Genomic DNA, 21,871 nt, shown 5'->3' on the forward strand with positions numbered 1-21,871 from the left:
GGTGTGCCCGTGGTTAAAGCAAGGGCGCCATTGTTAGATGGGAAACTGGTATTTGTAACACCATTACTAACCAGAGTACAGGCGGTTGGAGGCATGCGCCATTACTAAGTGGAGTAGGAAGGGAATTAAGCTGTTTACATATACTAGTGGAGAGATGGAGAACTCGTATTTGTAACTCCATTACTACCCAGTATGCAGGCGGTTGAAGGAATGCGCCATTACTGGGTAGGGTAGGAAGGGTACTGGGCTATTTACATGTAATGGCGGAGAGGTGGAATAAAGCGTCAATGCCCAAATGCTATTTACGACAAATCGGGACAAAAAGTGTTAGAAGGCGGGATTATCCTGGATCATATTTATATCTCATATTGGTTTAGAATTAACGTGCCGGATAAATTTAACATGTCAATAATACTACTGGCAATAAGCAGTGAGTATATGTATGTCAGTTTTCTACATATAAAAAGGGTATCCTATCCTGCAGAAGTGATAGGAAATTCAAAAGTTCCACAGTAATAGATGATCTATCAGTATATAAGGTCATTTCTTATGCGTGTTCCATGAGTTGGTATATATAGCATCCTACCTACCTGGTTACTAATTGACAGAAACCTGCAGTATTATTGATGGTAGCACCTCCTATATAGCGTCTTGAGTCTCTCATGTTGGTATATATAGATCTATACTACAGTTGATTTTCTTGACTCATTATGAGGAACTCAGCGCTCTCTATATGTGCAGTAAATTTATCCTGTTATGTACCAAGAAATATTTTCGTTAAGACCCACTCTAACTGTGTCCAAATGAAAGGTCCAAAAACATTCACGTTTTTTCCTTGTCCTTTCCATAGTTTCGCCATTTTTGTACAGGACTTTTTCCAAAATACACCATTGGAGGTCAGATTCACTGTGATTCAGATCAAGACAATGTTGGCTCAGGGGTGCTGTCAGTTTACAAGTTCTTACAGCTGACTTGTGTTCGCTGAATCTAAGACGGAACTCTCTCCCTGTCTCACCAATGTAAGCAAGTCCACATGGACAAACAATATAATATATAACATTTTTGCTCCTACAGTTGGTAAATGATTTTAATGTTATATTGATATTGTTATGTCGAATGGTATCACTTATTATAGCAGAGTCACAGGCATGACAATTGCCACATCTGTGATTTCCACGAAGTGTATCCAAACCTGTCAGGGTTGTTTGAGTTTCACGTGACTTGCTTTTATTCCTTGTGTGGACCAGCCGGTCTCTCAGGTTCCTATTACGTCTATAGGCTATCAATGGTCGTTCCCAGACTGTCTCATTCTCGACCTCGAGAAGTCTCCAGTTTTTATTGATTACATTTTTTATCTTGTAGTTTAGTGTGGAATGATTTATCACACATGTTATTTTCTCTTGTGGTTTCCTATTTCCACAATTCAGTAAGGCATCCCTGTCGTAGTACTTAGCTCTTTTTAGAGCTTGGCGTACCAGACAGTGTGGGTAACCTCTATCGACTAGTCGTTTTTTTAGAGCTAGACTGTGAGTATTGTAGTCAGATAGAGAGGTACAATTTCGACGAATGCGCAAAAATTCTCCGAAAGGGATAGAATCTTTTTGGCAGTGCGGGTGAAAGCTGTTAAATTCTAGGATTGTATTTTTAGCCGTTGGTTTACGAAAAAGACTCACATTAAGCATGCCTTCTTTTCCTTCAATTGCAATGTCCAGATATTCTACTCTACTCTGGCTATAGTTCGAGGTGAACTTCAGGTTACTGTCACTCGCATTAAGCCATAGGATATATTCATCTAGTTGTGCTATGTCACCATGCCAAATAAAAAAAATGTCATCAATAAATCGTCGCCAAACTGAAACATTCTCAAAAAAAGGGGCAGCTGCATTGTAAATATTCTTCCTCTCCCACTCTCCCATGTACGTATTGGCCACACTAGGGGCACAAGATGCTCCCATACTTGTGCCCTTGATTTGCTTGTAGAGGGTCCCTTCAAATTCGAAATAATTGTTCAAAAGAACTACCTCCAGACATTGAATGATGAATTCATCTGGTCTGTTTTCTGGGTGACTCTGTAAGAGTGCAGTGACTGCCTGTAACGCTTGACACTGAGGAATGTTGGTGTACAACGCCTCAATGTCAAGCGTCACTAAAACGTCACTCCTCGAGTCAAATGCCAGGCCCTCAATCTTCCCAATCATATCTCCAGTATCTCTGACAAATCATACCATCAATAATACTGCAGGTTTCTGTCAATTAGTAACCAGGTAGGTAGGATGCTATATATACCAACTCATGGAACACGCATAAGAAATGACCTTATATACTGATAGATCATCTATTACTGTGGAACTTTTTAATTTCCTATCACTTCTGCAGGATAGGATACCCTTTTTATATGTAGAAAACTGACATACATATACTCACTGCTTATTGCCAGTAATATTATTGACATGTTAAATTTATCCGGCACGTTAATTCTAAACCAATATGAGATATAAATATGATCCAGGATAATCCCGCCTTCTAACACTTTTTGTCCCGATTTGTCGTAAATAGCATTTGGGCATTGACGCTTTATTCCACCTCTCCGCCATTACATGTAAATAGCCCAGTACCCTTCCTACCCTACCCAGTAATGGCGCATTCCTTCAACCGCCTGCATACTGGGTAGTAATGGAGTTACAAATACGGGTTCTCCATCTCTCCACTAGTATATGTAAACAGCTTAATTCCCTTCCTACTCCACTTAGTAATGGCGCATGCCTCCAACCGCCTGTACTCTGGTTAGTAATGGTGTTACAAATACGAGTTTCCCATCTAACAATGGCGCCCTTGCTTTAACCACGGGCACACCACTTAGAAATGGCGTGACGACGTTTTTCACCATTTAGAAATGGCGCGCATATTGTGTACTCCACTTGTCAATTATTGACATTTGGCGCGCCACGACTTGCCATTTAAACGCAAGACGCAGTCCCGCAGTCTCGTCTGTCGGACCCATACACGAGGAGGCGTTTCAAGGCGGCACGATATTTTAACGAAGGTAAGCGTAAAACTGAAGCATGAGCCTAGATACCTTGATTCTATCATGACTTTGGGGCGCCTCGATTAATACCAAACCTGGTTTCCATGAATAGGTACATGCGTGACCAACTAAGCAGAATAGGAATGCCCTTAGAGTAAACCTACCGGCTTCTTGATAACCTTCATACACAATTGTAAAAAAGCTAAGGTAGGGGACCTTTGTGGCCCGCAAGGGGAAAGAGTATAGACATCTTTAATGGTTTTTTGTAAATGGAGCTATAAGTAGTGGATCTATGAAGCATATTGTAGACGGGCATAACCATACGTGACAGGCTTACTAAGGTTGTTGTCTCATTCCCAATTATAGATAAAAAGACACGTCTGTAACTACGACAAGAAGACATAGACATACCAAGTTGATATTCAGAACACTTGTAAAAAAAGATTGTATACAACAAGGTTAGTATATGCTGCTTTGTAGCCATATGTTAGGAGCTAGTTGTTAAACCATATCCAGGGTCACACTTATTTTGTAAATAGAGATACATTTTTATCGTTCTCAGTGATTCTACCTACTTCTAGACGCCCCTTATATCCATGGTGATCTGGCAATAGGAACAGCTAGACGTTACTTACAGGTAAGATCTATGATCACTCGTGGATTTATGTTGATTAAGGGCAGACTATGACCGAGTTAACAAATCAAATCCAACTTACGTAGATAACTAGCAATGTGGTAGAGACTTTATTTTAAGTCAACTATGACCGAGTTAACAAATCAGATCCAACTAATGTAGATAACTAGCAATGTGGTAGAGAATCTATTTTAAGTCGATCATTACTACGACAGACCTCAGGCAATAAAATATATTTTTTCTCATACAGAGCCGTTTCTCTATAGTGGATGGCATACAATTTGTCTCTAAACCTAACCAGAACAGCACAGTGGGATTACCTTGTTGTATCCCCATAGGTGAGGAATGCATTTATTGTTCTCCTTTGTTCATGCTTATCTTATATGGACTTAGGGACTAGTGATAAACCTTGGAGCTTCTTTCTAACTATGCCTTACCTTTTTTTCCCTTTTTGGAATCTTTTTCGTTTCCCCTTAATTCTTCTGAGTAATGTAAAAAAGGTGCCCCTTTTGCAGTTTTGGAGCTCTCTCATAAAAACTTTAAAAGAAATAAAGTGTAATTGTTTAAATTGCTATGATAGTTGCACAAGGTGATGTAAATATGTAACCCATTTGTAGAAATCACATATACTATGTACTGAATGTTATTTATTATTGCAGATGTCGATACAGAAAGCTTTATGTCTTGTGGAGTGAACGTTTGTTCTGTCAAGAGGTCCTGAGGAAGGTGGTCACAAACCCACCGAAACGCGTCGACCTTGCGTATTAGATCACATAACCACACGTGATCCCTCCAACACAGATTGTAGTATGAATGTAGTGTGTATGACAATGAGTGCATGAATGTATTAGAAATGAATATTTAGGTTTCTTTTGCTTGTACGATGTCTATTGATGAATTGCTTTATAAATTTTAAATGTGGTATTGTTAGAACTGTTTTTCTATGAAATGAACGAAGAATTTAAAGAAATGATAAAAAATGAATAAATAAAAAAAAGTTTAAAAATAGTCACTTTTGGAGTCACCTTGTGTATATGAAATAAGTAGATATAAAAGTGTTTTTGTTAATACTTCAAGAGGTCGTGAGGGAATTTGTGTATTTTGATGTCTGCAGTAATTGCTGCCCACGCATCGTGAAAGGCCGCTAGCCGACCGCCAATTTGAACCAGGTCTGCCGGAATGACACTCACCATTGGAATTGTTGTTGCCTGCGTTGTTCTTGAAACCTCTGCCTCTGAAGCGCTGCCCTCTTGTTGGGTAGAAATTGGTGAAGTTGGCTGAGCGGTTATACTGGCCTCGCCCGGAGCCTTGACCTCTATTGGTGACATTCTGACTGCCACGGCAGGTTGTGCGGCCCCTACCATGACCGGCCCCTTGGGAGAAACGGTGCTGAAAGAACCTCTTTATTCTATACTGGACCTTTTCCCAGGGAAGTAAAGGTAGACACAAATGTGCCTAATTCTTTTATGAAGGGTTCCCCGAAAAGACCCACTTGGGCCACCACTCCTGCCTCCGAGGAGGCCAATTCTCCCAATATCGGGTCTAGTTTAATCAAGAGTGATCGCCGGCGTTCCGTTGATAAGACGCAATTGGCGTTCCCTAGAAAGATGACCACCCTTTGCACCCAATTCGATAGAACGTCGGGAGAAATGGCAGAGCCTGACACCTTCGCCTCATCCGCCATGTCAAGAATCTGGCCCAATCACATCCAATAGCTTATCCTGGCATGACCACCAGGAGCGGACGATTCCCTTGCGCGGATCTTTTATGAATTTCGCCAGGAAGGTGGCCATTTTGGCATCTAACTCTGGTGTCAAGGCCACCTTTCCCTCCAGCGTGGGCCTCAAACATTCTCCAAGCAGACACCCTCTCGTTTCTTTCTCTAAGGGTGGTTTGTGGAGGCGACTCGCCACGAAGTTCGCCACTTTGTCCCCCGGGGTCCAGGCTGTGGATCGCTGATCTCATCCGGATCCAACATGCCTGAACTGTCCTGGGGTGACTCAGAGGCGGATCTGGACGGGCGCCAAGAACGCACTGACACCTCGTCTCCATCTGTATCTGGGGAATCCCCACCGGTGATTGAGAAGCCGTACCCGTAGCTACCGAGGGCTCAGGGGTCGAGAGCGGCGCTGGGGTGGTGGCGGTCGCCTTTGCTAAGAAAGCATCACGCAGACGTTCATTGGTGCCCCTATCTACCCCCTGCACCCATTCGGGGACCCCCTCCCTGCAGGGTTTCTTCGGGACAGGAGGGCCCTCTCCTGAGGTGGCTGGGAGACTGACTGGCATCCGTAAATGGGCCTGTGCGATGTTTGCGCACTCCACCACAATGCAGTTGGAAAGGCGCTCATGGGGCCCACTACCTCATTAACACAGCGGTAAATGGAGCTGTCAACAGCATTAAAGAACTCCTCATAATTTAAATACTGAGGAGACTATGCCTCATAATAACCTTCTTGCTCCATGACAGGCAGGAGTTTAGACAAAAACTGCCAGCTACCAACAAACACCTCCAATTTACTGCCCCAAAATGCTGTTGGGGTCAGGCTATTTTTGGGCAGGCCAGAGGACTGCAAATGTTTTTGGTCCGGTTAAAAACTGGCAATTAAGGCAGCACTACACCTTCAAAGCGCACCGACCCTCTTTGAAAAAGACCGGGTCCAACCGCCACTTAGCACGCTACCACACACACAATGCCTGAAGTGCTGGTCTGCCTGCAGGCAATTCGCACGGTTCACACCACAATACGGACGCCATACGGGACGTTTTATTGTTAATTAGGGGCAATTACGGACCCGGAGCGGGCGTACTGAGAGGCGGCAGGGGGGCAAGGCTCTGGCGCGGTTAACTCCTTAGCGCGGTTCCTCTCTGTGAGGAGAAACCATGCTGTGGAGCAACGAGATGCCACAGACCCCCCTAGCGGTTGTTTGTGCACCACACTGAACGCTCCGGGGAATCGCGTTAGGAACGGAAAATGTTCCTGCGATTAAACAGGGGCTCTGCAAAGGAAAAACCGCTGCAGCAACAAAGCGAGCATTGCGAAAGCCCCCACACCAGCACCCAATCTCCGAACACACCATTCAAGTTATTTAAAACAACATCAGTGAGGGAAAGGGAAAAACAACTTAACTGGCTGCCTGAGCAGCGAAGAAAGAGAAGGCAGACAGAAGAGGGACATCCTATCTAGCCCTCATGGACACTGTGGAAGGACTAGAGTTATGGACGGTCATAATGAACTGATGGGAATTGTAGTTGTATTGGAGCACATTATATGTTTTTTCATTGTTAAATGCTGTTTTGTTCCTGTGTTTGGGGATATGAGCATTTTGTTGGAGCTTTTCTAAGGCTGCTTTGTTTTGTACTAAGAATAAAGAGCAGAGAAAGAAAAGCATAATCTGAGCCTCCGGTCCTGCCATAGAATCCATTCTGGTGAGGTGAATTCTACAACTATTAAATATTACACCCCATGGTCTCAGGAATAGCATGCCCTTCTGAATGAGGCCCAAAGTATTTATTCTAAATACCTAAGGGCCGGTATGCCTAATTGCATGCTTTATATGTAAATATTGTTCATCCAGACTGTTAGGGACTGGACAATCAGTATAGAATTTTCCAGGACAGATTATTAGTCTTGATGAAAACCTAGGACCCATAGTGGCCGAATGGATACATGCTAAACAGAGGGTGCAGAGACATTATTTCCCACTAACATATGTACTAGTTTCTAACCATACCAAGGGTACCCTATGTTAAAGAGAAACCTTGGTAACCCTGAGGTCCTATTATCTTATAAAACTTCTGTTAGGAAATAATAAAAAGTGTTTCCTAGAACATGGTTGAGCCCATTTTGGTTTAGAGGGCCAGGATGAGACCCAGTGATGAAGTATCCTACTACTAGAGTGGATGAGGGTCTGAAAAAAAACTATTAAAGGTTTCTCTTGGGTCTTATTTTCCTTTTGGCCCCTTCATGAAGAAGAACCCTTCTGCCACCAGATGGGCCTGTCTTCAGCTCCTTAGCCACTCTGATATTTAAATAAGGTCTTCTACCACCTGACAGGGTTCCATCTGCTTCTCTCCCTGAGTGACTGGAGCCTAGCGCTCTAGAAAATCCTGGGAATTATTATGAGAAGCCCCACCCCAGCATCTCAAATCAAAAGAGGAAATGGTAAGGCTGTCCCTCATTCTGCCAGCTGTTCTGTCCTCTCAAAGATAGCTAAGCCCATCTAAGTGGTTAACAGTTAACACCTGTCCTTCCTGGGCTCAGAGGCAGGCCTTTGTCTTCAGAGTCAGGGTTGTTATCTCTCTCAGTTTAAGATCTGTATTCCAAGTCTGAAGATGTAGGGATAGGCAGAATTGGCTTTAAGTCAGTTCTAGATATTTCAAAAATTACACAGTATTATCCTTGAGGAAGTGGGTACATTACACATTTCAGGAAACTGCAAAATTATAACTTATGCCCACTATGGTGGTTGAAATAAGTTTTTCCATATGGCCATAGTTTTTATCTAGATATAAAAATAAAGGACTCAAAGGTAAATCCTGTCTCTGCGTATCTGATCAAATTGTGGTAGCTCAAAAGATGAATGCTACTACTACTTTTAATACTACTATTACTACTAATCATAATAATAATCCCTTAAAACCCAAGTAATTTTTCCATCATACATAGTCACTAAAATGACTATTGGGGTCATTTAGAGATTTCGGGTGTGAGGCATCTCCCATAAAGCAATGGTTATCCTGTTGAGGTGGGAGGAAGGGCATCTTTCCAATGGGGCATTGATGAATGTAGTTTAGAACGTATGGGAAAGCCTAGCACCAGAGATGTTTTAATGCATGGGCAAAGTTGGCTCTGGCCCAGGGACCCAGACTTTCAGGGGCCCCCTGACAGAGTCAGATACATTCTCCAGAGTTTTGCCCTAATGACCTTGAATATTTCTTAAACTTTTAAATACTGTTTTCCTTTAATTTATTTTTTATGTACCTGATGTGTGAGAGTCTAGTACAGCCATTTTGCAGAGAATTGTTGCGTTTATGTTTCATGCAATATACATTAAAAAAGTGTCTTTTAGATCAAAACAAGGCCTAACATACAATACATGGAAGGGCGTCACATAGATTATTTGCAGTAATATTGGTGAGCTGCTGCTGTGTTACAATATTGAAAACGCACATAACTATCCCTGAATATTAGATGTAAACACATTTAGGGCCTTATTTATGAGACGTGATGCATCGCTGTGTGAAAACAGGGATGCGTCACTTCTTAGTGCGCCCACCTCGCGACATGATGGATGCATCATATTTACGTATGACGCATCATGTCGCTAGGAGTTACAGATATGTCAGTATTTCTGACGCATCTGTAGGCGCAAAAGTGATGCATTGCTGGGGTGGGCCTGAAAATAGACGCAACTCCAGCAGTGTATCCTTTCACATGAGGCAAGCCCCATATGTAAGGGCTCTCATCAGCCTTACGCCTGCTGTGAGGCAGGTGTAAGATATTGATGCAATGGCGTCCTAGAAGTGGTGCACAGAGTTCTCATAGATTTCAATGTGCTTCTTCTATGAGGTTTTTTGCGGGGGAACACCGACCCTGCATACATTATACCTGGCGCAGGTAAAATGTGGTGCAGGGCTTTTCAAAGTGACACATCTGCCTGGATGCGTCACAAGTGACGTACCAGTGGCATAAAAGTAAAGCAAGGCCTCATAAATAAGTCCCTTAGAATTTGGACAAGTGTTCCTTTGCACTGTCAGGTACCTAATGAAATGAAATGAAATAGTGTATTTAATAAAGCGCGCAGCTACTCAGACTAGAGTGTCCTGGCGCATGACCGTTCTTCCCGAAAGAGAGTAGGTCTGTCATTAGTCTCAGAGACTCAGGGAGTCTATTCCACAATTTTGCACCTAGAAAGCCACGGCATCTGCCTCCAGTGCGGGCACAGCATATTTTAGGCACAATGGCCAGGTTGGCATTGGAAGTTCTTAGGGGTCTAGATGTTGTGTAGCGATTAACACACTTATTTAGGTAGCCCACTCCTAAGCCGTGGAAAGTTTTAAAGAAGATGGTCATCGCTTTGAAGTCAATACGTTCTTTTATGCGGAGCCACTGTAGAGACTTAAGAAAATGGCTTATCTTTACATGGGAGAAGAATACGGACTCAGTCTCTTCTGCGTAGCACTGTTTGTCCTCCATTTTTAAATGGCTTTCTTCCGCACAGCTCAAATGCAACGAAGAGAAGTCCGAGATTCTCTTCTTTGGGAAATTTCCTCCTAAGTTTAGGGACACTCACTGGCCACCAGAGTCCCCCCTATCTACCTCTATTGGGAAGCCCGTTAAGAATTTGGGGGGGGAGGGGTGGTTTGAGGAGAACCTTTCCTTCTACACTCAGGTTAAGAAGCTTGCCGGCTATTGCTTACACCTTCTTAAAACCCTTAGAGAGTTTCCCCCCCTACTGCCGCAAAGGAGACAGTCATCCGTGGCCTTATTCTAGCATGGCTGGACTACGCCAATGCTCTCTATGTGGGCATTCCTGGCTACCTGCTGAAAAAGCTTCAGGTGGTCCAGAATGCGGCAGCCAGGCTTCTTCTTGACTTGCCCTCCAGAAGTAGTGTGAGCCACCACCTGTGCTCATTTCAATGGCTGCAAGGGTAAAGTTTAAATCATTATTCATTGCCCATCGTGCGCTCTATGGCCAAAGACCAACTTATCTGCAAAAACGCTTCTCTTTCTATGCCCCTCTGAGACAATTGCGCCCCTCGTCTCAACTTCTGGCTCTGGCTCCCCGCTTTAAATGCCAGAGGTTAGGTGGCAGCTCCCTCGCCCGGAATTTGGGCGTGGCATTGAACGCCCTTCCTTTTGCTCTTCGGAACATCAAGGATTTACTGGCCTTTAGAAAGCTCCTGAAAACACATCTGTTTGTCTAAGTATCATTCTCCGGCCCTCGTATGGCTCCCGCCAAGACACTCCTGAGTATCTGTGCGCGTTATAAAATAAAATAACATAACATAACATTAAGAATAAGAGTCATACTAGATTTGGGATTAGGTCTCAGGATGTCTCTGGCCACCGCGTTTTGTATCACTTGTAGGCGCTAGATAAGGAATTTGGGAAAACCAAGGTACAAGTTGTTGACAGAGTCAAGCTTTGATGTCACCAGACCCTGCACCACGATCTTTCTGCTCTCAAGTGGTAACCGTGGCAGGATTTTCTTTTGCATTCGGAGTATGCCAAAGCAAGCGCCAGTTAGATTTTGGATTTGAAAGCACATGGAGAGTGTCTTGTCTATGACAATTCCTTAATTTTTGACATTCTCCTTTACCGCGGGCAGGGGCAGCAGATCTTTTGGCCACCAAGAGCTCCAGTCAGGTTTTTCTGGATTACCAAAGAAAACAACTTCAGTTTTGTCAGGATTGCACTTCAGTTGATTGATCTTAAGCCAGTTAAAAACCTTTGTGAGGCAAGACCTAATCATTGCCCTATCAAAGTTGGTTCCTTTTTCACATGTAAAAATCAACTGAGTGTCATCAGCATAGGAAACTAGTTTGGTGCCCTCTTCCTCTACCCGAAATGCAAGGGGGAATAGATATATATTAAAAGGGTAGGACTGAGAATGGAGCCCTGAGGGACACCTATATTCATGGCCGGAACCGGGATGAGAAAGAGGGAAGCCAGATGTCCTGACATCTATCTGCCAAGAAGGATGACATCCATGTTAAGGTGGTCCCCCCACGCCGATGTTAGCAAGTCCCTCTGGACCCTCTCATGTGGGACCATATTGAAGGCCGCTGACAGATCGAGCAGTATCAAAACAGCCTTGCCTCCCTGGTCCAGCTTACCCATGTGAAATTCAGTCACTTCCAGCAGAGCGGACTCCGTACTGTAGTTAGCCCTAAAACTGAATTGGGACTCATGAAGGAGCTTCCCATCTTCAATGTGTTTTTTGAGGGCCTTGTTGACATGCTTCTCTAATACTTTGGAGAGGGCTGGAAGAAGGGAGATTGGCCTGTAGTTGGCAGGGTCCGTCGGTTTGGAGTTAGCCTTTTTTATCAGTGGAAGAATCTTAGCATTCTTCTATAATTTTTGCATGTTGCCTGAGGAGAGGTAAGAATTAAAGATCTGGTTTACCATGGGATTTTTGGTGGGAGCTAATAGGTTCAGGATATTCACTGGACATGGGTCGGTAGGAGAGCCAGACATAATTCTTTGGAGAAGGGGCAGTGACTCTTTAAGCTGAAACTCAGGGAAAGCTTATAAAGATGGAGGATCCAAGAGGTGAAATTTGTTATTAGAGCTAAGGGAGGAGGTAATTTCTTCCTCTGAGATGTTAGCGAAGGCTTGTTGGATCACAGAAATCTTTTTGGGGAAGAATTGAGCTATTTGCTTAGACCACTATTCTGTGCATTGCCCTTCCCTTCAGCCGGCTTTCGGGCGATAAAGGATTTAACTATGCTGAAGATTTCCTTACTCCTATTTTGGGCATTTTCTATCTTGGTTTGAAAGAAGTTTTTCTTGGCTGCCTTCATGAGAATGTAATGAGCTTTTAAGGTGTCTTTATACACCTTCCTGTCCTCAGGTAGATAGGATTTACGCCATTTCTGTTCCATTTTTCTACAATTTCTTTTACTAGATCTGAGGGAATCGTTGAACCATAGAGCTAGTGGGGCCGACCTCTTTGAGGAGCGGGAAACACCTGGTACCGCTGCACCAATGTTGGTTTGGAGCCATGAATCTATTGAGATGACGTCTGAGTCAGGGCAGCCAGACAGTTCCGGTGGGGAACAACAGAGGGCGTCTGCTAACATCGGGATGGATATTTTATGGAACGTTCTCTAATTAGGGACCCTCTGCCCTGCGTGAGCTTGAGGAACTGTGGCATAGTTGGGAATAACGAATATTAATAGGAGGTGTCAGATCAGGTAATGGGAAGAAGTAGGCTTACTTGTATGTAGTTGTGAAAGATTTGGTCTAGGGTATGGCCCTTCTCATGGGTGGCCGAATAAATAGATGGAAACATGTTGCAGGCCTGCAGTGTCTCCAACAAAGAAATTGTTTTAGGGTCTTTTCCATTGTCCATATGTATATTGAAATCTCCCAGAATAAGGCAGTTGTATTTTAAGGCCAGGGAGCTGGTGGCTGTATTAAGCATAGTAATAAATTTTCCAATTGCACAGGGAGGTCTGTAAATCAGAAAACCAGCTATGCTATGATGGGGGGATAAGGTACAGCAGAAGCCTAAGGACTCTGCTCCCTCGATGTTTTCCATCGGAATGTGAGAGCAGTCTAGTTTTTTATTGTAAATTATGGTGACACCGCCCCCTTCCCACTCGGTCAGTCCCTCCTAAGGATGTTATAACCTGTAGGGATGGCCAAGGTGATAGTGGGGTTGGAGGCTTCAGACAGCCAGGTCTCAGTGAGGAATAAAAGATCAGGCAGTTCATCTGAAAGTAGGTAATACATTTTTGGTTCTTGCTTTTGCATAGAGCGACATTTTAAAAGGGTGGCCTTTAAGTCCTCTGTTTTCTTATTAATTTTACACTTGTTGCGTGGGAGGTTCTTGCGTGCGAGTTTCCTGGGCTGGAGGAGAGATTAGTTGCACTTATTGCATCGAAAGTCTACCTCCAAGCTCGGATCAGCCACTATACACTGACATAATGGTAGCCGCCTAAGGCTAAGCAGTTTTTCCCTATTGTAGTATAGTGGAAGAAACTCACCGGAGGGCAACTGGGTAGCATGGCCGGCGCCAAACGCCTCTGGGATGCTGACAGGCGCAGAGAGGCTTGCCATTGGTGCACCAGCAGCGCACCCGCTGCGTCCATCCATTTGCATCGGGAATATATAGGCTAATGCCTATGATGCGAAATGGATCGCATACGCAGCTGAGGAAGCGGAAACTGCATGGGCGGAAGCGAGGAGCCTGATAGTAGCCACAGCCCTCCGCACAATCGGTGTATCAGCTGCGGCGGACCAGGACTGGAGGAAAAGCGAGATGTCAATCGGAGCAGCTAAGGAAGTGTAGGCAAGCAGAATAAAGAAAAGTGCAAGTGCGCCTAGGTAGGAGAAATTGTAATTCAGCCATACATATCCAATTTAAAAAGTATTAAAAACCTAGTAGCAGCGCAGGAAACACTAAATACTACCGCTGTCAGCTGCGTGCGTCCGTTTACATCGGTAATATATAGGCTAATGCCTATGATGCAAACTGGATCGCTAACGCAGCTGAGGAAGCGGAAACGGCGTGGGAAACAGGGGCTCAAATTGAATCATTTAATCGAAGCTGTTCTGCAGAGGGGCCCCTGTTGGAAATGGCCCTTTTTGCAGGGTTATCCTCAAAGTTTTTGCTTCTTCCTCCTTTATTTTTCCTGACCCGTAGTTGTTGGCAATATGACTCTGGGCAGTTTACCACTGCTGATCAGTGCTAAAGTGCATATGCTCTCTGTGGAAATTGTTATTGTAATTGGTTATCCATGATTGGCATATTTGTATCACCAAGAAGTCCCTAGTAAAGGGCACTGAGTGTGCCAGGGCTGGTGATACAAATGCTACTAGTGGGCCTGCAGCACTAATTGTGCCACCCACATGAGTACCCCTGAAATGGTGTCTCAGGCCTGCCACCGCAGTGCCTGTGTGCAGTCTGTGAATTGCCATGTCAACCTGGCCAGTGTCTCCACTGACCAGGCCTAACCCTACCTTTCTGTACACATTGGTCACCCAAATGGAAGACCCAACGTACCCCCTTGGGCAGGGTGCAGTGCATGTGAAAGGTAGAGCATGTACTAGTGCAGGTGACATGCTCTGGTAGTGAATTACAGGCATTTTCGTTTTTCACTATTGTAAGGCTATCTTGCCCATAGGCTATCGTGGGGAATGCTGGCTACAGTGGTTACCTGCATATCTTCCCATAGGAGCAAGATAGGACATAAAAGTCTGGTATCCCTGACCTCAGAATATAATAACACATCTTTTAGGAAAGGTGGTTTTAAAATCCTGTGTTTGAGAACAGCACTTTTTTCTGTGTGCCTTGTCCTGTTTGTTAATTGACTGTCTGGTTTGTGAGTGGCAGGGGCTGGGTGGCTTCTAGAGGCTGAGTGGGCCATCCCTGGGCTGAATAGCTCCATCTGCATTTAAAGTGGTGGGAGGGGATAGCACCTGGGCCTGGATAGGGCTGTGCCTGCCTTCCATAAAGCTGGCTCCACCTCCTGCTGGGCGGCTGAGGACCCTGCCCCTCTCTCTGAAAGGAAAGGAGAAGCCAGGAAAACAAAGTGCTCAAGGAACACCCGGTACTGGTTCAGACCGGGCTCAGAGTCCTCCTGCACAAAGGGAACAAATACTTTTTGGGGTATAAGTACAGGAACCCAGACTACAGAAAATTAGATCATCCTGGAATCAAGAAGGAACCTCTGCCAAGGAGAAAGCTGAGAGACTGTAGAGGAAGGACTGTCCTGCTGTGTGTTTGTGGGCTGACCTGCAGTTGCTTTGCTGCCAAGGAGAGGGGAAGGGCTTTGCTTTGTGCTGTGTCCCCTTGCCTGAAGAGATCTTCAAGGGCCTGAGTTGAGCTGGTTCCACGTTAAGAAGTCCCAGGAACAAAAGGACTTCACCCCCAGCTCTTCCCAGAACTCTACTGAGAGAGTTCTGTCTTTCCTAGAGTGCTTGGGCCAGTTGTGGTGCCTCTGGAAGTTGTACCTGTGCTTGGGAAGCTGGAAAAGAAGATACTAAAGACTTTCTGCAAAATTTCACGCACCGCTCACTTGCAGAGCGCATCCCCATCAGTGCGAGGAATATCCCACCACCACGAAGATCGAGATCGTCGCAGCGCCTGTTGCCGCTGCAAGAACCGACGCATCCTTCGCTTGCGGAACGCATCGCTCCGGTGCGGGAAAAGTACCATCACTGCGAGTATCGTCGCAGAGCCTGTCGTCACTGGGTGAGAATGTCGCACCACTTGGTTGCGACCACATCATGTCGCTGCGACAGTCGTCGCAGAGCCATCGCATCGAAGGGCCGCAAGATGAGAAGATCGACGCTGCGCCATGCATCGACGGCGCACCTGAGATCGTCGCCGTCCTGAAGATCGTCGCCTCGTACCTTTTGCGAGTCGCTTCCTACGAAACCTGCACACCGGCATCCATACAAGGTGTCGCCTCCCTACCCATACAGACCGGATTCGTCGCAACACGCCTACTGCGTCCAGCGGGGTTGTCGCATTGCCTCTCCAGGGCCTCAGGAGTGACGCATCGCTTGTTTTTCAACGCTGCAGCTTTCACTTGGAACTTTTGTTGCATCTAAAGGTACTGTTGGCTAAAACGTGTCACAACTGTGGATTATTTTAACGCAACCTTAAGAACTCTTTTGAAACCATATTCTTGTCGTTTTGGTCTTATGTAGTTTAGATTAAATATTTCTATTTTTCTAAACTGTTGTGGAGTCCATTTGTGGTGTTTTCACTGTGTTATTGTGAGTGTTTAGAGCTAGAAACTCCTGAGGCGAAAAGCCGGGAGCAGGGAAACCTTTGCTATCATACTGGAACAGTTCTTAGTGTGTGTCACTCTCTGTTTTAATTGCACGCTCCGTTTTGGGCATCATTTTCGTTCTTTTTAAAATAGCCCATTTGCTTCCTACTCACCCTATTTGGCTCTTGCTGGGTTCTCCCTTCTTCCAGGGGCCGATTCGGGGTCTTTCTGGTTGCGGGATTGATCCTCCGGTAGATTTTGGTCCGGCGCCATCTTGGGAGGAGGCGTAGGTTGGCACGCTAGTGCTCCGGGCGATATAGGCTCGGGGCTACAAATTGAGCATCTCGCGCTACCACCTCTGTTTAGAGCTAGAAGCTCCTGAGGCGAAAAGCCGGGAGCAGGGAAACCTTGGCTAACATACTGAAACAGTTCTTAGTGTGTGTCACTCTCTGTTTTAATTGCACGCTCCGTTTTGGGCATCATTTTCGTTCTTTTTAAAATAGCCCATTTGCTTCCTACTCACCCTATTTGGCTCTTGCTGGCTTCTCCCTTCTTCCAGGGGCCGATTCGGGCTCTTTCTGGTTGCGGGATTGATCCTACGGTAGAGTTTGGTCTGGCGCCATCTTTGGAGGAGGCGTATGTTGGCGCGCTAGTGCTCCGGGCGTTTTCACCTAGCGCTACTTAATGTATATCCCTTCCCGACCGTGCCGATGGCGCGCCAGAGGCAAGCCCATCTGCGCCCAGCCGGGCATAGGGCCAGACCCTATGCCCGTTTCATTGAAACACTCGATCTGTTATTCTCGGAAGGATCTGCTTCAACTTAGACCTACGAAAAATCCCAATTGTTGTTATCTACATAGGCCAGATGACACATACACCTATTGTAGTCTCTGTAATCAGAGTTCACAGGGAAGGAAACATGATACACCCATCAGTACTAACGTGCGTATGGCCCTACTGAATTGTAGGTCTCTTCCCAAACATTCTCTGGAAATTAACCTTATGATTCAGGATTACAATTTAGATATTTTGTTTCTGACGGAAACTTGGCTATCCCTTAACTCAGAAGCCGATTTTGTAAGCTCGCTACCCCCAGGATATCTTATTCAATCAGAGAGCAGGCCCATTGGGAGAGGGGGTGGGGTAGCTATCCTGTACAGAGACCATTTTATTTGCAGGTTGGAGGATGGTAACATTTCTGATTGTGAGAGTTCTCATTTCATTTTGCAAATCTCCCCCACCACCTCTATATCAGGCCTGCTGGTGTATCGCCCCCCAAGCTATTTAGGGCACTTTGTTAACTCACTTATGGAGATAGTAACTGTTTTGGCCTCTACTGCATCCAATTTTATCGTTCTGGGAGACCTTAATTTACATCTTAATGACCCCCATGATAAAGTAGCGGCTGACGTTCAGCTGGATCTGAAACCATATGGCTTCGGTCTTATTAATATGGATGCTACTCACATAAAAGGCCATCTGTAGGCCCCTATTTTTTCCAACATTTTGTCACTCCAGTCCAGCCCTCCAGTACCCCTTCCTTGGTCGGATCATTTCCTGGTCTCCTTGTCTTGGCAAGCCGAGATTGACTTACCGCGTATCACGGGCTTGCGCACTTTGGAAAGGGCCTGGTCTAAACTTCCTGTTGAAAGCTGGACCCTTAAGCTTGAACAATCTATTCCCCTACCCGACCGGACCCCGTGGTAGCTGATAATAACTTTAAGAACTGGCTCGACAGTACTTTGAATTTAGTTCTGCCGAAGAAATTAATTGAAAAAAGGGCAGAGCTTGTAAATTTCCCTGGTATACCTCTGAGCTCAGAGCCTTACGGAAAGGATGCAAGAAGCTCGAGCGTGTATGGAGAAGGGACTGGGCCAGTCATAACAAGGAAACCTATCGCTCAGCAATTAGGGCCTACAAAGTCTCTCTTAAAAACGCCAAGGCTGCATTCTTTGAAGAAAGAATTAGATCCTCCTCCAACTCCTCGAGAGAAACCTTTCAGATTGTAAAAGAACTACTGAAGGTTCCTGACTCCCCCATAGTCCCAGATACTTCCGCAGGCAAATGTAATGAGCTCGCTTATTACTTTGACGCTAAAATTCATAATATTCTTAAGACTTTGCCACAATCCGACTATACAGTAGATACCTATAGTAGGCATATGATGCCCGGTCCTCAGTTAGACTCCTTTGATCGAGTTTCTGTGGAAGAATTCCAAAAGCTCCTGACTGCCAGGAAAAGTGTCTCTCAGTGACTCCGTTCCAATATCTATTCTCAAACGGGTTGCTTCCACCATTTCCCCCCCGGCTACTGACCTAATTAACGCCTCCTTCTGTCAAGGCATTGTCCCTTCAAGTTGGAAGGGGGATGTTGTAAAGGCCCTATTGAAAAAGCCACAGCTAGATCCTACGGAGCTGGCTAATTTTAGGCCTATTTCATTGCTACCTGGACTCAGCAAGATTGCAGAGAAAATGGCCAATCAACAACTGTCCACTTTTCTGGAATCTAATGAACTACTACGTAGCTCTCAAACAGGCTTCCGCCCGGGCCAGGGTACTGACACGGCCCTTATATCGGTCATCGAAGAGGCAAGGTGCATCTTGGATTCAGGAGGATCAGTGGTAGTGATCCTCCTGGATCTAAGTGCAGCCTTCGACACGGTTAACCACCGTGTCTTGATTCAGTACCTATACAATCTGGGAGTGTCTGGTAAGGCCCTCGACTGGCTAACATCCTTCTTAGATAATCGGACCTTTCAAGTCTGGGAAGGCACTGCGCGGTCCAACTCAATCCCACTCCAGTGTGGTGTACCGCAGGGCTCATCATTGAGCCCGACATTGTTCAACGTGTACATGTCCCCTCTGGAGGATGTGGTTGCCCCTTTTGGGATTAAAATAGTAAGTTACGCTGGCGACACCCAACTCGTCGTCTCGCTGACTCAATCAGACCAGTGTTCTGAAAATCTTCACGCCTGTTTGTCTAAAATCCACGCCTGGATGAGCGAGTCCTCTCTCAAACTTAATGGTTCCAAAACGGAACTCATGCTGTTGGGGCACAAGGGGACCTCACTGTCTGATGCTATCTGGCCTACCTGTATGGGAGCTCTCCCCCCCAAAACAAGAAACCAAAAGTTTAGGGGTCTTGCTGGAACAAGATCTTTCGTTCAAAACCCATGCTAAAAATACGGCTGGCATCTGTTTCGGCTTACTCCACTCAGCTCGGAAAGTCCTCCCTCTTCTTCCCCCTCTCTCAAGGAAGCTGCTAATTCAAGGTCTGATCCTTTCTAGATTAGATTATAGTAACGCCCTGTTTTTAGGCGCCCCGGAAGGAACAATCTCTAAATTGCAGCGGATTCAGAACTCCGCAGCCAGGCTGCTCACAGACACCTCTGTGAGGGCCTCAGCAAAACCAGCCCTAAGACAGCTTCACTGGCTGCCTATTCGTGAGAGAATACCGTTCAAATCTTTGTGTATCGTTCACAAATCTCTGAAAGGCAAGGGACCGCCAATCTTGAAGAGACTAGTCGCGCCCTATAAAGCTAACATATCTCTCCGCTCTGACCATGAATATCTGGCTATAATTCCCAGAGTTAAGAGGGCGCGCACCGGAGGCCGTCAATTTTCCGTGAATGCTGCGTTTCTATGGAACTCCCTCCCGCTGAAGCTTCGAGCGGACCCATGTCACCTGCGGTTCCGGAAACTCCTTAAAACTTTCCTTTTCCCTCAGGGCCCCTGAGCTTCACTCCCTGCAGGACTTTTGCCTCTCTCTTAGCGCTGGGACGCTCCCGAGTAACCATGCGCTTTATAAATCCGGTTACATTACATTACATTACATTACAGTGTTGGTACAAATACTTTACAAATTGCCTTTGATAAGCCTGACTGATCGTGCCAAGCAACCAAGGGGGTGAGCAGGAGTTATCTAAAGAGTGTATCCTCCTTACCCTGACTAGAAGCAAGGGTCCCTATTTGGACACTGGTACCTACCTCTGCCAACTAGAGACCCTCAGATCTAACAGCCCCCAAAATATGTTTGGCCCAGGGCCCCCAAAATCCTTAAGATGTCCCTGCCTAGCAGTCCTGAGTATGAAGTTACTGAAATGGCCCCCAGGCACCCTGTGGAAATCTCTGTGTCAGTGTCATAGGTTGTTTTCTTTTCAGAAATAAACCCCCTGCAGAGCAAGCCATTGACAGTGTTAGTGGAGATCTCTTAGCATGATGGGCGGTCTTATTCCAGCAAGAGGGAGGTGATGTCCATTGCCAACTTGGTGACTTGATGGACCATTAAATAATGCCGTATGACATGAAGCCATATGTAGAGGAATGCTTGTTGTCATTAACACCAATTCTATGTTACATGTTTTGTCATCTATATTTTCTCTTCGTTTTCACTAGTAAGCCTCTTCTTCTATGATAGACCCATTTAGTTGGGTAGTATTCTGTTTTAGTCTGCATTCATCTCTGTATAGTAATAGGTAGATGAATGCCAAATGATCATGACAGATGACATCTAATGACAAATGAAGCTTCGGAAGGCAAACAAAACAGGCAAGCAAAGAAGAGTTTCAGGTGCAAAATGGATTTCAATGGATGAGCATTTTCTTTTGTCCCATAAGGTATGAAACGGAGCTGGCTATGCGCCAGGGCATTGAGGCTGATATCAATGGACTGCGCAGAGTCATGGACGAAGTCACTCTGTCCAGATCCGACCTGGAGTTACAGATCGAGAGCCTGAAAGATGAACTTGCCTACTTCAAAAAAAACCATGAGGAGGTAATGTAAAGAGTGTGTGTGTATCATGAGAAGCAGATACTATTTAGCAAAGACGTTCGATTTTACTGTAGATCATATGAAAGGAATCTTAAAACTTGCATGAAGCTTTATTTTGCCTTCAATAAGATACACACTGCTGTTGAGTTAAAACCCGTTCTGAAGAAATCTTTCTTGGGTCAGCATTGCAGTATTTTAAAATGAGAACTTACTGTGATATCATTGGCTAGGCTGATCCATCTGAGTTGATCAAGTGACCATGCAGGTCATTTTTCTTCACATTTCCCAAAGTTCTCAATTGCCCAGGTGTCCTTGTGATAATGAGCAACTCTTTATGGTGTCCCCCCTCTTTTACCATATATGTCCTTGGTGGGCTTAGGGCAAGGAACTCTGCCCTTTCTCAATAAACCTTATCAATTTCCTGCCCTGCTATGGTTTTACCACTCAGGAGTTAGCCCTGTCTCTCTGGTTGGGCTGCTCTAAACTGCTTACCCTGCATTAACCTTTGTAATTAGCAAAATATGTTCCTCTTTCCCATTGGTGGCTGGTAGGGAAACGTGGCAGGTGGACAGGGCGGGGAGGGGTGTTTTAGAAAAAAAAAAGACTTCCCTGCTCGTTGCTGCCCGGTCACGAGCGACAGCCTCTTCTAAGTCCTACTGCTCTTCTGGCTCCCGGAAGCATCCAGGCTCCCAGGTACTCCTAAGCCAATCACGACGCTGCTATCACCATGACAGCAGCGTTGTGATTGGTGTGAACACCATGGTTCGGCACTCAGAAGGGGACTGACAGCCTGTGCATGTGATCCACCCAGGCTGTGTAATACAGACGGTGGTGAACATGCACAGTGTGCATAACTGTTTGGCCAGTCCACTCCTGTGACACGGGGAGCCCAGCCCCACCTGCCCTATCTGTGCTCCAAGCACCACTAAAAATAATATAACAACTTCTGTTATATGATTTTATTGTCCCTTTTTCACTGCTCCAAGAGCTGAG

The 21,871-nt window shown here is 45.4% G+C and overlaps 1 protein-coding gene across 1 annotated transcript in view; it reads left to right on the forward strand.

Annotated features, from left to right (window-relative positions):
• The window catches only part of LOC144755997 (keratin, type I cytoskeletal 19-like), a 109,868-nt gene that overhangs the window by 76,900 nt on the left and 11,097 nt on the right, over window positions 1-21,871 (forward strand). Inside the window, exon 3 of the mRNA XM_078645471.1 lies at window positions 20,725-20,881. Within this exon, the coding sequence (XP_078501597.1) occupies window positions 20,725-20,881 (157 nt within the window). The remainder of the gene's footprint in view (window positions 1-20,724; window positions 20,882-21,871) is intronic.

The sequence above is a fragment of the Lissotriton helveticus genome, chromosome 5_1, assembly GCF_964261635.1.
Source record: "Lissotriton helveticus chromosome 5_1, aLisHel1.1, whole genome shotgun sequence".
Taxonomy (NCBI): Eukaryota; Metazoa; Chordata; class Amphibia; order Caudata; family Salamandridae; genus Lissotriton; species Lissotriton helveticus.